Source organism: Hippocampus zosterae, chromosome 10, assembly GCF_025434085.1.
Source record: "Hippocampus zosterae strain Florida chromosome 10, ASM2543408v3, whole genome shotgun sequence".
Taxonomy (NCBI): Eukaryota; Metazoa; Chordata; class Actinopteri; order Syngnathiformes; family Syngnathidae; genus Hippocampus; species Hippocampus zosterae.
This window is the reverse complement of record NC_067460.1, coordinates 11,580,178-11,596,631: the sequence shown is the minus strand read 5'-3', so window position 1 is coordinate 11,596,631 and position 16,454 is coordinate 11,580,178. Positions and strand designations below refer to the sequence as shown.

The 16,454-nt window shown below is 42.9% G+C and overlaps 2 protein-coding genes across 2 annotated transcripts; both read left to right on the top strand.

Annotated features, from left to right (window-relative positions):
- The first annotated feature begins 3,240 nt into the window (after positions 1-3,240).
- tmprss5 (transmembrane serine protease 5) lies at positions 3,241-12,183 on the top strand. Its single transcript, XM_052077513.1, has 13 exons — positions 3,241-3,699; positions 4,096-4,234; positions 4,841-4,921; positions 6,454-6,567; positions 6,910-7,045; positions 7,264-7,377; positions 7,451-7,494; positions 7,585-7,747; positions 7,883-8,067; positions 9,920-10,018; positions 10,102-10,244; positions 10,339-10,491; positions 11,134-12,183. The coding sequence occupies exons 1-13, from the start codon at positions 3,697-3,699 to the stop codon at positions 11,140-11,142; spliced, it is 1,383 nt and encodes a 460-aa protein (XP_051933473.1). The 5' UTR covers positions 3,241-3,696; the 3' UTR covers positions 11,143-12,183.
- Positions 12,184-12,378: 195 nt separating this feature from the next.
- On the top strand, positions 12,379-16,394 carry pih1d2 (PIH1 domain containing 2). The gene is made up of 4 exons (XM_052077564.1): positions 12,379-14,049; positions 14,931-15,173; positions 15,283-15,557; positions 15,652-16,394. The coding sequence occupies exons 2-4, from the start codon at positions 15,002-15,004 to the stop codon at positions 15,784-15,786; spliced, it is 582 nt and encodes a 193-aa protein (XP_051933524.1). The 5' UTR covers positions 12,379-14,049; positions 14,931-15,001; the 3' UTR covers positions 15,787-16,394.
- The last annotated feature ends 60 nt before the right edge of the window (positions 16,395-16,454 follow it).

Sequence of the window (16,454 nt, the reverse complement as noted above, 5' to 3'; positions counted from 1 at the left end):
AGGCATCATGGCACTACAGAGAACAACCTCAGCCGCTCTTCGGCCAATCTGTCAATTTTAGCACCATATGCAGTAAATGTACATACACATAATAGAAGACATCCACATCCCAAAATAAGCCTGTTTAAAGATGGCTATATATCTTGACATCACGGTAGCGCATCCTTCGACATCTTCTTAAACACATGCAGCTGTTATCGATCCAAAGATTTTGACTGTCATAATCAAAAGCGGCGGCCGATGGCCTCCCACCTCCAAACCTTACGTCAAAGCGAAGACCGCATCACTGTGTAACAAATGTAATCCAGAAGACAGGATGGCACGCTTAAAATGTTACCGCCTATAGTCAACATTCAATGTTTCATATAAGGAGTGAGCTTTGCTATTACATGCTTATTGCCTGTCCATATGCCAAAGTAATCTATTGGCAATTGAGGTTTACGATTGCTCTTCATGTTTTGATGACAGTACGGGGATCCAATTAGTGTTCAGAGTGCTGTTGATTTGTGAGGCATTGCTTGTTGATTTATTGTCTCTTCAACATGGAGTGCCGCATGTGCTGCGGCTGATTCCGTCTCATTTCGGAAACATAGCATGAGATTGGCTTTGGGAAGTTGAGCTCCACGATGGTAAAACTCATACAAGAATATTTATGCTGGCAAAAACGAGACTTTGCTTGCATTGAAAACAAGAATACAGAGTACATATTCAAAGAGATTATCACATTCAACTAATGACTAGCAATTAATTGTTAATATTCCACATAGTCGATAAAGGAAAACCTATGGAGGTCGCATTTCTGACATACTGTAAATATAGCACGTTGAAGAGCAAAGACTGATTACTGTAATGCCACTGGAGAGATGATCTTTCCTGAGTTTTCTTTCGGGATAAATAAATTCGCTACCAATTATATGCATTCAACTCTCGAAAAAACGTACTGGCTTAATACATGGGAAATCTAACAACGACAATGGATTGCACCGGACTGGACTGCAGATTGAAGGCCATGCTCTTTCTGAAAGTAATTCTCCATCTCATATTCTCCCATACGCTCATGAAAGCGACCCCAAAATCCGTGGAATATAAGTAGAAATCGATGTCTCAAAACCTTGAAAATGCAAGAGCTTTGTGATCGTCTGTCATCTCCAGCAAAGTAATTTACTCACAATTTGTCTGATAGTATCATGAAAGATAGATACAGGTAAATGAACAAAACTCCACAACCAGCAAGGGATCATGCACATTTCTGTATGCATTTGTGATCAGGTCGACCTTGAACAGTCACCTCGAATAAAAGGGTAACGGTCAACGGCGTCATAAAATACAACACACGGAACAATCAGCAGCTTCTCAGTGGATTTGAACACCAGCAGTCAAGCATATGTCATCCAAGCAGCCTTTTAAAGCAGCTTTCCTATTTCCTGTTGTGTCAGAACCTGTTGTGGGGGATTAACGAGCAGGCACCCAGAGACTGTGACTGATGTTCAAAAGTTTGGATACGGAAAAAGGCACCAACAGTAATGGTTTTTGAGATGAGAGCGCAGCAGATCTCTGCACGCTGAGCAGGGAAAATAGTTCCGTCTGAACGGGGATAGATGTGGCTCCCAATCTGGGACCCAGCCAGCCTCCTCTCTGTTGAAGCCTGAATGAGGTACACAAATAAATGGATGGATTCAGCCCACATTGACACATGACGTGCTGGCTGTTGTTGAGAGGCTTTACTTGTGAAACCAAATCCCATGATGGGAAGATCACAAGGCCAAATGTCTGGTCCTTCTTGACACAGATAGTGTTATGTTCACCTCATAAAATTCTCTGTATGCCGTTAAAGTAGAAGTCAACCCCCAAATTTTCTTGATAGCAATATGCTCTATGTGCCTCCCTTATTCCAAACACTTCATTCTGATTAATAGTGCCTCATAATGTCATTTTCAGTTGACAGAGAGTAGCAAAAAAACCTCCCTCTGAGATGGAAAAAAACTGTTGGATTTTGCTGCTTAAACTCATATTCCACAAACGCCATATTAAGGAGAATGCTGTGTTTGGACTCGTGGAGGCACATGAAGTATTGCCAAGAAAATATTTGGGTTTACGTCCCCTTGAAAAGAAAGAAAAAAAGAAGACTATCGACAGTTGTATTGTTTGATGCCCAGAAGGAATTAAATAAGTAGAATTCCTATTAAATGTTCAATCAACACAGCTAAACCCAAAGATAATGTTCGACACAAAATTCCCAGCACTGGAGGGACTTTGGCAACAATTGAATATATACAGTATTTTTTTTTTAATTCCCGTCTTATATAGGTACCCGGTACTCACTACTGAGGTGGGTGAAAGGCTAATTTTTATATTTGGTGAATCAGCCGATGGGGAGTGAAATGGTCGTGCTTAATATATAGATGACTACACAAACATTAATATTCCAGTTTCAAAACCCTGACCTGTAAAATACAGGAGAATCTAAAATCCCTCCTTGTACCAAAGCTCTAAAATGTTGAGGCGCCATGGTATCTCAAAGAACTCACTGGGCCTTATCAGCCCACTGGAACACTGCATTCTCAGAATTCAGGCCTACTTGTGATTCTCTGAGTGTTCAAAGGCAGAATGGGAGGCAGAGCCTTCAGCTATCGGCCACTTCTGTTGTGAAACCATCTTATTTATTCCACCTGAGGGGGGCAGACAGTCTTTCTGTACATAGGAGAAGACTGTCCAATGTGACAAAGCCCGATTCACGTTGCCCTTGCTTTTCAATGTCACTGGCCTCGACCGACCATACTCGCACTGATCCCGAACCACGACTCGCATTGTTTTCTCACCTTACCTCCCCTTCCCGTCTCTCTCAACCCACCCGATCAAGATGGCAGCTTTGCAGTCATTGCCCTGGAGCATTTCTCTTCCTAAATTGGTTCTTTCTGTTTCTCTACATTCAACTGACGACGGAATGTTCCTTCTGGCGTTGATGCCGGCTACCTGCAAGTCCTGGCTAACCGCGTACAACCTTCAAATCAATCAGTTCTTTATTTCCTACCAATGAAACACCAAGGACTTTTTAGAAAAGCGAAGACAAACTCTGATCTCTCACTTCCTTCCCAAGTGCCGGCGGATGAGAGTCTCCTGCCTCTCATTCGCTAATTATTCTCAACGATCCACTTTTGAAACACTCAGATTTTATGTGAAACAGACCGATGTTAGATGCTTTTTCAAAGAGCAAAGAGATGGAAAAGAAAGTATCATCTGTCACCAGGGATATGGAGGAGCACTCTTCATTTTGTTCGCCAGTGCTGAGAGACGGTTGCTTTGGATCTCAAAACGACTAAACATGGATGTGGGAAGAGAGCTTTTCAATAATTTCCACTCATGACCTCTGCTCATTACCTGCTAACTATCAGATTATTGCAAGTTTTGAGTAAATACTCCTCATGGCAAAGGTAAAACGTGTAACCAAGCAGGCGTCGTCTTGGCAACCCGTGCAGCACCTGACAAAGACCAGGTTTCAGTTCAGTCTCAGAGGCCTCATGACCCACCCCTTCGTTGGACAAACAACAGCCTCATTCACTGCACCTCTGCTGACCTAATTTTCTCTTTGTGAAGGGAAAATCCACAGTTGCATTCTCTTAAATGGTCCGGCACCGGACACCGGCCTGACAGTCGCCTGCAGCTCGCCTGCAGTCTGCAGATGAGCTTGCAAACAAAATGGTAAGAAGAGACTCAGTTGCACTTTTGCTTTGACCTGCATGCATTTACACACGCGGAACGTCGCTTTGTCACATCTAATAGAATTGCACGTATATTCTCGAAAGCTAAACCGTGCATGCTTATTCCAGAGGCCATAGAAACATGTTTCGCGGAGCTTAAGTGATATTTTCACATGGGAGTAGACAATGGTGGAGAATTACTGAGAATGTGTCTTCCCGATAGCTTGCTTGATTGTGTTAGAGTAGCTTTATTGCCGCACTGTCAAGAAGAATGGCGAAGCAGGCCGAAAGGGAAAACACCGCAACCTGAATGCTACTGAGACTATTAGAAAGAGGAACCAGTTAAAGTTGGTCAAGGCGCATGTGATTTGTGATGTGCCTTCTATTATTCTGACAGAGTCCTGATGGAGACACATTATCAGTCATTGAGAACCCGGTAGCCGTCAGTCATCCCTTTCCCGCCGAGAAGGCAGAAGTTTTTGAACAAAGCAGGGGAGAGCGGAACTGCTTGAAAAGATTTCAGAACGCAACGCGTGGTAAGCTACCGTCTTAACACCTGGGCACCAGTGAACAACCTCAAACAGCTCAAACTTAACCGAGCATGTACTTTCAATTTGTAAAGACACGCTAACTGTCCTTCAGCGCTTGCATCAACACTGGGAGTCAACTGAGAAAACAGTGAAGATAACATTGCGCCATTTACAATATTGATGCCTTGAAATATCTGTCTTTGCTTTGATTGGGTTGTCAGAGCACTTCAAATATAGCAAAATAAATCCTGTAGATCTATATCGATCAAAATTGAGTGGGATTTTCACTTGAAAGTTGATCCAGTTTTTATCGGCGCTGATTAGACTGTGCAGGTGTTCTCACGCAAAAGTGAAGCATTCATTAAGAGCGGCAAAATGTAAATACTAACACTGCTTAATTACTTCATTTTGTTTGACATGTTTGTTTAACACGTGTATCTAAATTGCTTGTGATGTTAACGAGGTGAACTTGGTGTTTCCAAGAGTGAAAGAGCACAAAGGTTTCGGAAATGCTAGCCGGTGATGGCATGCAAGCGGAGAGCGCGCTTGTAATTTGTGCCTCGTGAGCATGCATATCGATGGTAGCCAAGATATATCAATTTGTCACTGTAGCTCACAGGCTGATGAGGCTGCTGGCAGCAATGTGTGCACTTGGAATCTTGGGAGGATTGGCTGTCGGCATTTGGATCCTAGGTGAGCAGTGTGTGTGTGTGTGTGTGTGTGTGTGATAAATAAGCACCACCTTATCTTAATCATGTCTATATTTAGCTCAGCCCAGTACAGACCACCTGGCCCGGTTTTCGTGAGGATAATACAAAAACGGTCCTAAATTGATCACCGTACACAAGTCTCTTTATTGTGCCTGATTATTGATTGCAATATAATAGTACACAGTGGTTATTGCTGACAAAGAGCAATAGTATTGCTAAATAAATGTGACAATCCATTTTACTCGCAATATTGACACCAATTTAAAAGCCCCACATTTTTTCCCTTCATGTTACTACACCGTATAAATGGCACAAAATGGGCCGGGGGAATTGAAGCCACCTATGCGATGTTTGCGCATTCCGGGGTAGAATCAGAGCTATAACAGAGGCAGGAATCCAGTTGACCGGATTCTGTGCGAAAGGAGTGGACGTTTAAAATTAGGGCTTTTCAATTCATGCAATTTTGCAGGATCTCTCAATAAAAGTGGCTTTAATGTTGAATGATGCTGTATGGCAGGAATGGGCAATTCAAATGATGGATGGGGCCCCAATTTCTAATCAGTGTGACTAGGGGGGCGGATAACGTCGGACCGCACACAGTTCCTAACCACATATATGACAAAAATGCCATTTTAAATAGGGACAAAATACATGTATGCGTTCAAACTTGTTCTTTATATAGGTCAGTTGTCGTAATAGATCTCTCACTGCATGCATAAAAGTTCCAAACTTTTTTTTTAAAAAAAGGGTTTTTTAAACAATCAAAAATCACCACATAGTGATCCCCCCCCCCCCCATGCAAAGGGCTCTCGTGCATGAAAATTACGATTGAAGGATGGCTGAGCAGCAAACCAACATTAATTGCAATAACTAATTTTATGCATTGTTTCATAAAAATCTACTCAATCGACATGTTAATATTATTGAGGTACAACGTTAGTCCTGCATGTCTTTCGAAATCTGCAAAAAAAATATTAGGCCTGCTCCAATTGTAATATTGCTGGATTAGACCTGGTGCAAGCGCACCTCAGCCATGTCTGCCTTCTAGAGTTGAATGATGATATTACAACCGAACACCACACCGTAGAAGCCTGCTAGTCGCACTGGAGAAGTACCGTGGCAGACCTGCGAATAGAAAAAGCCTGATAATAATTGAAAAGCATTGGGAGAAGAAAAATTGTACAAACGTCGATAAACCTCTCATATACATATTCGATGAAATATGAGTTTGCTCCTCGGCAAAAAAAACAAAGGAAAAGAAATTGAAACGAAATGAATTTACACCTGCAAAATCACAGGGTTGATATGATGCAAGTATTCGGGTCCGCTGTAGTGGAGGAAACATTTTTATCATTTTAATCCTCCAACTCATCCCTAAAAAGTCATTTTTACATCTAAAACTTTGCATGCTGAGTCGGTGCTATTTGTAGGGAGAATTTCACAGACTAAAGCTCTTTAAGATAGCTCTTAAAATGACAGTCTTATTAATTAATTACATCATGTTTTACCACTCAGTCAAATTTCTCCTGAGGCCATCTTCCTCTCACAGTGCAGTGGGACTGGGGGACACTAAAGAGACTTCTTTCTGTAATGTGACAGAGGACATTGCCATCGCCGACCCCAGGAAAGGTCTGTGTCTGCTCCCTTTTTTCCCCACCGCTAATTGGAGGCGAGATTCTACTCCACTGTCACTGACGTAAGAAAGGGATAGTGAAGTTGCTTATTGTTATCTGTTGTCGTGGAAGCCACAGTTCGTCTCTGAAGCAGAAAGTTGCTATTCAAAAGCAGATTCTTTTTTTCTTCTTCTTTTTACTCTCGAGACTTGCCCACTGACTGGCATGACCACATTAGCATCACTTTTTTTTGGTCTCGGTTTTGTTTTGTTTTCCAGTCAGTTGTCACAGGCGGACGGTTAATTAAATGCTGGCCGGGAGCCTGCCGTTGGAGGGATTTTCAATCAATCAGGTTCAGTGTTTTACAGAATCAGCCCAGAGAACTCTCTGCTGGAGATCCAGCTGGGAAGGTTGCCCAACTGGCTGCCGGTGTGCTATGAGAGATGGAACTCATCACTGGGAACACTGGTCTGCAGGCAGCTGGGTTATCTGAGGTTCGTCTGGCTGCAGACATTATGCTCGCATCGCACTACTGCACTCAGTCGTGCACAGATTCAGGAATGTACCGTTCAAACCTGAAACTGCCCGAAAACGTCATCATCTTTCCATTCTTTTTTTTCTGTAGAAGTGGACAATTTGGCCTTCAATTAACCCAAGAAGCCAAAACTGGAGAAAACTGACTTATGTAATTCATAGAATTTTGTAATTACAGATTGACAAAGCACAAAGGCGTGAATCTGACTGATATTGGGCCCAACTACACCGAGGGCTTTCTCCAGATTAGCTCAGAACAACGGGGAACTCTGGAAAATATGTGGCAGTTCAGGTAACGATGAGCGGACATTTTGGCCCATATTGCTGTTGGTTATTTCAAACACGACCAGTTTGATTTCATTTAGGCGTAGCTGCATCACTGACAAGGTCATCGCCCTGCAATGTTTTGGTGAGGCCATCGCACTATGGAAAGAAACTCAGTATCATGTCGGACATTTTCTCAAGTGCTTTGTGTTCCATTTGTGCTTGGCCTTTCAAGAGTGTGGCACACGAGCCAAATTGGCCAGAATAATCGGAGGAGTTGAGGCTACGTTGGGAAGGTGGCCCTGGCAGGTCAGCCTTTACTACAGCAACCGCCACACCTGCGGAGGCTCCATCATCACCAGCCAATGGATCGTCACAGCTGCTCACTGTGTGCACAAGTAAGATCAGGCTGACCTTTGCTGTACTGTCAGTTCAGAGGTTACAACTACTGGGAACAGCTGCGATGCACACAGTCCAAGCGACAGTGTTCCCTTTCATGCTTGGACTCCTCTTTTGTGTTTTCAAAATGTCAGCTACAGGCTGCCGCAGGTGTCCAGCTGGGCGGTCCACACAGGCGTAGTGACGCGCAGCTTGCCGATAACGACGGAGTCCACGGGGCACGCGGTGGAGAAGATAGTCTACAACAAGAACTACAACCACGTGAGCCACGACAGCGACATCGCCCTGATGAAACTGCGGACGCCACTCAACTTTTCAGGTCCACCCGGCAACCAGCATTTTTCGCAAAAATTTAAAGGAGAGACCTTTTTTTCAGCAAGTCACTTGCATGATTTGTTTAGCACAATTTGAATCCCGGATGCCCTATCTGACAAAAGCCATCCATTTCATATTTCCAGCAACAGGTAGAATAGAGACTGACTTGTTTGCTTTCTCACTTGATGGGTGGGCAGGCATTCCAGAGACCCAAATACGCATGTACAACCCATTAAAGTCACTTTTCCACATTATGTCTCCTTTAAAGCTTAAACTAATTCAGAAGGAGAAAATGTTATCCCCACTGGGCAATTAAGGGAGCAACGAGTGGCACAGACAGCTTAGACGAATACATATTTTTTTAATTGTTGAAGTAATAAAACAGTGAAGAGCTTTACTGCTCTCTTTCGGAAATCCATGCACCAGAAGTCACACAAATAGTAGCACACAATGTCAAAAGGACACCAAAATGAGTACAGGTAATTAGTGTTAGGGAGTGTGTCACTGTAAAATAAAGTCAGAAATCCTTTGGCTTTCTGACGTGCATCATTACAATTTTAACCTGAACCCTGTGAAGTGAAAAATTTGACACACCATAGAAAAGTGTTGTTGTCAAATGCGAATGATTTAAAAAACAAAATACAAATTAAGTCTATAAACATAAATTATGGGTTTGATTCAGCAACAGGTGGATTTTTTTTTTATCTGCAATGTCATAGTTATGAATTACGGTGCATGGTAAAAAAAATGTCTTCAATATCGGCGGAAGCGGACCTCTGAGAGCGAACGACGGTTAGTTGGTCCACGATCACACTCAAAGTCCGGTCTCCGCGAGTTTGACATTTTATTGTAACATATGCAAAATACAAGAAAAACACTGGTCCACAATATTTGCATGCCGCACCCCCGGTCCGGCCCTCGGTAGTGATTGGTTATCTGTTTTTCAAACTTGAACCATCAGTACATTGGCGCCTTTTCTGTCTGGTCTACATCGAATTAACATGTTGCAGACTTTGCGGATGGCCAATGTCGCCTGGGCGCGACGGGTGTTCTCAACTCGTCTTTTGTTGCTCAACCGCTGGTCCCGAATTAGAATCATCTTTATTGGCCAAGTATGTAGAACACACAAGGAATTTGTCTCCGGTATAACACGCTGCACTAGTATCATCGTAAACAACAAAATCATTGAACCATTTTAGAGTATACCAGTAGTTTTGTAGTACCATTTTGTGGTGCAAGAAGAGTGACGATGTCAGTGACTGTTTAAGGAGTTAATGGGTAGAGGGAAGAAGCTGTTTAAGTGTCTACTGGATTTGGTGGGCATGGATCTGTAGCGTCTGCCTGAGGGGAGTGGCTGAAAAAGGTGGTGGGCAGGGTGCGGGGGATCCAGGAGGATTTTCCGTGCCCTTGTCTTGATTCTTGCAGTGTGCAAGTCCTCAAGAGTGGGTAGGGTGGTGCCAACGATTTTTTCTGCCGTCCTAACTGTCCATTGAAGTCGGATTTTGTCCTTTTTTGTGGCGGCCCCAAACCAAACCGTGATGGAAGAACACAGGATTGATTCGATTATTCATTCCCCTTTTGTGACCGAGTTTCGCCTTCTCCCCTGTGGTCACCCACCTGTATTGACATGCTAATTGTGGACTTCAACAGCCCTCCGGCCAGATGGCCGGCGCCTTTGTGTGTAGGCATTTGGGGGTGCTGGATATGCACCCAAACGTTTAGATGTGCCCAGATTAAATGAAACTTTAAACATGATACAATTTTGCTCATAGATTCCTCTATCAGATAAAGACATAAACGACAATGCACATCTGGGATATAAAGTTGCGCTTTCCTACTTTTCCCACTCAAACTAGATACAGTTCGCCCTGTGTGTCTGCCTCAGTACGACTATGACCCTCCTGGAGGTACGCAGTGTTGGATCTCTGGCTGGGGATACACACAACCTGATGGCGGTGAGGAAGGCGTCACACTCAAACATCTGCTACACGGGCAGTGCATACAGAGGAGCTGTGGTGTCTGTGTGCGTTTCTCTCAGTTCATTCATCGGACACCCTGAAAGAGGCCCCCGTCCCTATCATAGGCACCAATAAATGCAACAGCTCCTGCATGTACAACGGAGAAATCACACCGCGGATGCTCTGTGCCGGATACACTGATGGAAAAGTGGACGCATGTCAGGTGCACGATTCCCACTGTACCTTGTTGGGATGTTTCCAAGGCGGGATGAGTCGGTCATGGATGATATTTGTATTCAACGCTGTGACTGTCGCAGGGGGATAGTGGTGGGCCTTTGGTATGCCAGGATGACAATGTGTGGCGGCTGATGGGTGTCGTCAGCTGGGGGAATGGCTGCGCTGAGCCCAACCATCCGGGAGTCTACACCAAGGTGGCCAAATTCCTTGGGTGGATCTATGAGATCATGGAGGTAAATCTATTTATTCACAATACATGGCAGTTCACTTTACAGTGTAGAAAAAGCAGTAGTTTATAGTTGGGCTGATCGATTCGATGATTTGTTCAATTCATTTAAATATATTGTCACAATGATCTATTTTTTTAAATCATTTTTTCATCAGCTTAAATGTCCAAACTATTTGTGATAGTGCACCATTATGTGGTCACAGTAATTTGTAGGGGTGTCCGAATGTCTAAGAGAAAAAATGTGGTGCACTCAAAATTACCCACAACACATTTGGAAAACTAGTGAGCATCGATGGTCAGTCAGGTAATATCACACAATGCATTGCTAGCAGAAAAACAACATGGTGCAAGCGGTAATGTCAAAGCGATGCAGTAACTATGCACCATGCAAAAATATTGTTTTATTTAATTGCTAATATATACAATAATGGAGTCTAAAATAAATATTTTGCATTCACAATAAATATTCAGAGATCTTAATGCGTCAGTGCGTCATGACAGATACGGTGGCCTGCTGTACGACGAGGAGCAAGTAGATTTCTGGCTGTCCACCAAGCAGAAGGGACTATGTGCATGTGCGTGTGTGTGTGTGACATTCTGACAGGGCCAATTTAAGTGCCTCCATCTTGTTTACTTGTCTTTACAGACGCACTGAGGAGGGACCCCGACACAAGAACACCAGCAGTAACAGTGGACATTTAAACTATAAATGTTGCTTCTTTAATGTGAACATCTCATCAGTTATGTCAAGGGTGGGCCAAAAATGGGTATACACTTGAATGATCAAATGAATTTGATCAATCAAGTTTTCACTGTGTTTTCACTCTGAGCCTTTCCCATCCATCAAAATTTTGTTTTGCGTTCTTCTTTCTCTGATATATACTTTTCTGATTTCCTTCTTTTGTTCCTACTTTCTTCCTCACTTTTACCTTCTTCCCTAACCTCAATTACCTCCATGCAACCTTACACCCCTCCTGTCACTTGAACCTTTTCTGCCTTTTTTCCTTCCTAACTCCTACCTTTGTTCTTCATCTGTCCTCTAGGCCTATTTTTTATTTTCCTAACTTCATTCCTTCCGTACCTGATTACGACTGCTTTTCGATCCACTTTCTTCGTTCTTCAAATAATCTCTCACAGTTCCCACTACCTGAAAAAAACAGATAACTACTCTTGGCCCACCCTTTATTTCTATCAAGATGTCCTGTTGATTTTTTTGTACCAAATATGAATTATGTCTTATTCCAGCTTGTGTCAAATGGAGTTCATTTAGCTGCAACTCCTCTCTTGGCCACCGGTGTGACCTTTGTGCGACTCTGCTAGTTTCCACAGCAACCAACAACACAGGCAGAATCTACATGAATCGCGCCCACGAGTTAAGATACTTATTAGTAATAAGGGTAGTTAGTGTGCGTGTAATGATATTTAATTAAGAGTCCTGTACTTGTATTAGGGCGAATTAGCAAACAGGGAGTGTTCGTTTCTTGCTTGCCCATCAATTTAATTCTCGTTTTGCGAACAGGATTCGCTTCCAACTTCAGGAGCTGACGCTAGTTGATGACGTAGTGGCTTTGCAACGATTTTACTTTTTTTTTTAACGCGTGTGATAATAGAAAATTGGCCTTTTTAGTGAGTTGACAGTGTTCGTTATTTGTTCCGGGAGACGTACGTTTCGTCCAACTGTCACCCCTTGGGTTTGGAAATGTCGTCCGGCGGCGGCCCGGGAAATGTTGTCCAGCAGGTTAACCAGCTGTGGTCCATGTTGGAAGACCTTTGCCAGAACGACCCAGAAGCTTACCGTAGCTTCATGGAGAAACAGCTGAAGTCCGGCAAGGATTACAACGCCCCACCTAAGCTTGACTCGTGCATACGCACTGACATGATGGTAAGTTGCCGGAAATTTCTGACCCGCACTGACTCCGCAGGTGTAGCTCATTAGCATAGGCCCGTGATCCTTTTAACAATGACGTCACACAAACGCAAAAAACAAAAACAAAAACCATCCAAATGGCACCGCTAGTAAAGATTAAAGAATTACGTAAAACTGCATCTACAGTACGGCAGTTGGTTTACCTTGTCTACCAAATATTGAGCAAATAAATTATACCAACAAACTGTTTTGGAATACTATACAGTATTTTATGAAGAATACAAACAAAACGCTGGATGTTCATTGTGACGCTTACATTCAACTTATTTTCACCCCTTAACTCGTGAATTTATCTTGTGCAAAAAAATCAAACAGTACCCCAAGAAATTTTCAATCATTTTTTCTGTATCAATGAAATGCATTATGGGAAGATGCATTGTGTATTTGTATTATTAAAATGTTCCCTGCCATCTCTCCCAATTAACATGCATAATGGACTTTGGTGGCTATCCGTGGTAATGAATGAGTTTTTGAGGACACTCTAAGATACAGTATTACTAACACCCTTTGCACATTCAAACAGGACCAATGTGTCCATTCACAATGCAGAGCACTACATTGTGGATAGAAGGTGATTATGAATACAGTCCCATATTCAACCTCTTGGTGCTTATAATACATTAAAAGCATGTGCCCAAAATACATTAAACTGTGCCATGTTCTTTCAGTCTCTATTTCGAGATGTGAGGCCCTATTTTAGGTAGGCAGGTGCACATGCGCTCAGTATAAAAATTGGCACATCTTTATTTTCGCGCAGTGGCAAGTCTAGTTTACCATCATCACGGGGAATATAGCAGACCGCACTGCACCTCACTGGATGTTTGAAGGGTGTTTTTTTTAATTATACGCCCACAGCTCACCTGACGGTTTCTTGACAGAAAGTAGCCTCGAATTTATGCCAGCTAAAAGCCGGTTTAACCTTTGTCACAGGTGGTGCAACGTGATTTTGGTTGATTTGATCGATGCAGTGGTAGACAGATCCTGAGCTCCGCGCATGTGTGTGATGGATGTCCTCGTATTTCATTACAAAATATGACAGCAGAGTAGGAAAATTCCTCTGAATTATTGTAGAAATTAATTCATTCAACAAATTATTTCTATCAACACCATTTGAATATTTTTAAGGCACCTGCAGTACAACTACAGGGGAGGTTGTCACACACAGACGCAGGATCGGTATTAGAAGGCGGTAAAATTTACATAATTCGCAAGTGGAGATCTTCTTGCATTTCCTTTGAAATTACAGAAAAGTACTTTGTGCACGCTGATCTCCTGCGTCTTCATGCCATGTAGACTATACTCCCTGTTCTGGACTGAATTTTAGGAAATGAATGGACCGGAGTCAACATTCCCTCCCACAACAGCAGAAACACTCCCGTCTACTAGCGCCGGAAGAAAACTCCCAACCATGCACACAGTTAAACTGTGATTTGTGTTAGACTTTTGCTGGGCACGAAAATAGTGCCGAAGCTTGTTTTGTTTACAGTTCAGAACTGTCTCTGTGCTCCTACCAGGACCCAAATGGAGGCTCACTGTACATTAACATATGCAGCTGGAAGCGTGTACCAGCATCCCAGGATTCCAATAAGCCAATACCTGTGTATGCTGGAAGCCTGGAAACACACAAAGATGAAGGTGAGAGCTCTAAAAATAAAGCTGAAGAAGAAATGACCTCTATGCCTATACCACATACGCACAACCTTAAAATTGTGATAAAATAATGCATAAAGGAAACCTTTTTCACAAGGAAGGCAATATTAGTTTAGACGTTATTCCCAATTTGAATATTGTGCATCTTTAAAGTGTAATGTTTGAAAATGGTAAAATGTTTATATAATAGCATAAACAATCCCCCTTCCTCTTGTAACGTACGGTCAATTCCTTCATTTTTGTTCTATACTTCAGACATTTGGGTTAGTCATCAAAAGATGAATATGAGAAAAGTTCAGAAGATGGTATTTTCATTTAGAGGTGTTAAACAATTCAGAACAGAGTGCATTTTTTGGGGGAGGAGGGTATTTTACAGACATGTTTATAAAAATAAAGTGCAATGTACTATGTTTAAATGTGTTTGTATTGTTTTAAAATTGTGTTTCAAAAATGTTATAAAAACATGCCTAGGGTGTTTTTGAGAAAAAATACAGGTACCGTACTTGTTTCGTAGATTTTCACTTCTCACAGCGGATCTGAACCATGCCCAAAGTGATTGGTTGGGATTCATGGTATAACTAATGTGAGGTTTTGCATTAAAAAAAATGATGCAACATCGAGAATGTATAAATAATCACAAATAGGAAAAGGTCATGATAACAATACAAATTACTGTGACATAGTGAAAAAGACCATGATTGCTATATTCAATTAGTACATACGGTCAGATATGAAGCCAGCTGCAAAAAAATAAAAAGAAAGAAAATGAATAAAGTTTCAAGTGGCAGGAAAAGTGTACGTCAAACCCATTCAGGCAGACAAGTATAGGTGATGCAAAGCCCACCTCCCTCTCTGTCACTTTCCAGGTGCTTACACAGTGCTGGACATAGCATTTAACCCTGAGGTGCTCGAGGACTGTAAAAAAGACGAGGCTGGGATGGACCAGGTCTACATGTTAGCTCTAAGCTTTGCCCAGCAGCAGCATGGACTCATGTTGTCTCAGCAGTATAATGTCGTTAGCCTTTGCCCCAAAAATGGCCCAGAGGACTTGCGCCGCCGCCTCGGCTTCCAACAGCAGCGACTGACGACAGACAAACAGTCAAATGCAGGTAGGGTAATAAGTCAGCGCCCCGACAAGCCGCTGCAGGCCTTTTTTGTGTTCAAGCTCATCTTTCACTTCCCACTGTCATCCATAACAATCAAGACACTTATTTACAGCCAGTCAGAGCCCGGAATCTCTCCTGGAGCAGATCAACTCTCTGCGGCTGGCCAAAGATGACACAGGGCCGCCGGTTGAAATCGTCTGTCAGCCAGCCGTTCGCAAAAAGGGCTTGATTGAGGTAATCTCCTCCACCACGTTCGAGCAGCCCGAGAAGCCCGAGTATCGACTCGAGGTGAAGACCCTTGATGAGGGATTTCCATGCAAGCTGGAGCTGACTGTAGAGCTGCCCAAGATTAGCTCCATGTCGGAGTGGCAGCTTAAGATGTCCAAGGTAAGGCCTGATAAATCTCGCAGGAACAGGGACTGCTTCATGATGAGGCCCAGCATATTAGACTATGCCATGAAAATGTTGGTTTCCTGTGCAGGATGATGCCATGTTAGAGGTGGAGGACATCTACTACCTGCTGGTGGACTTCCCAAGCGCTGTAAATGAAAACAGCGCCGTTGCCATCTTTAACAAGCGGAGGCGGAGACTCACGGTGACGGCGGATATTTTATGACATCTGCGGACTGGGAAAGATTAACGTGAAAGTCAAAATAAAATACTGAAAAATGCGACAGGTCGGTAGAATTGTTCAAGGGGGGAAAAGGCAGGCGGACAGACAGACAGATTGATTTGGGTACAACATCTCTGATTCTGTGGCACATATTGGTATGAGCTAACAGTGCCTCCAATAAGTGACACACCCGATTGCACAAAATTGCAGCGCAGTTCATTTTCACCTTTTAGTACGAAGGAGTATTATGCAAGTAAATTCATTTAGCCTGCACATTGTGATTTATCAGACCTATGCACTTGTTTTTCGGATCTGCGGTCCCAAGTTTGAAAGGCAATGTTACACAGAATAGGCATATGCAGGAGATCTGATTTCCATGCACTCTGGGTGAATTAAATCCAACAAAACGTTGGTAGGCCCCCAAATTACTGGAGCGACAGATTTTTTTGTAATCGTCATGCCCTTTCTGTATAAGACGTTTTAGCTTCTGTACATGCAAAACACGCTAACCACTGGACCACTTTGACATCACAGTGCAGAGGTACCAGGTTCATTTCCAGCTTCGGCCTCCCTGTGTGGAGTTTGCGTGTTCTCTCCGGGTACTCCGGTTTCATCCCTCATTCCAAAAACATGCATGTCAAGCTGATTGAACACTCTAAATTTAGTCCTTA

What these genes read in the sequence shown, in the direction of transcription:
- tmprss5 (XM_052077513.1), top strand. An exon ending in TGTCGGCATTTGGATCCTAG is followed by an intron (nt 4,922 to 6,453) that starts GTGAGCAGTGTG and finishes TTTACCACTCAG; the next exon opens with TCAAATTTCTCCTGAGGCCA. An exon ending in CATCGCCGACCCCAGGAAAG is followed by an intron (nt 6,568 to 6,909) that starts GTCTGTGTCTGC and finishes AATCAGGTTCAG; the next exon opens with TGTTTTACAGAATCAGCCCA.
- pih1d2 (XM_052077564.1), top strand. Translation starts at nt 15,002, where the DNA reads ATGGACCAGGTCTACATGTTAGCTCTAAGCTTTGCCCAGCAGCAGCAT. An exon ending in AGACAAACAGTCAAATGCAG is followed by an intron (nt 15,174 to 15,282) that starts GTAGGGTAATAA and finishes ACTTATTTACAG; the next exon opens with CCAGTCAGAGCCCGGAATCT. An exon ending in GGCAGCTTAAGATGTCCAAG is followed by an intron (nt 15,558 to 15,651) that starts GTAAGGCCTGAT and finishes TTTCCTGTGCAG; the next exon opens with GATGATGCCATGTTAGAGGT.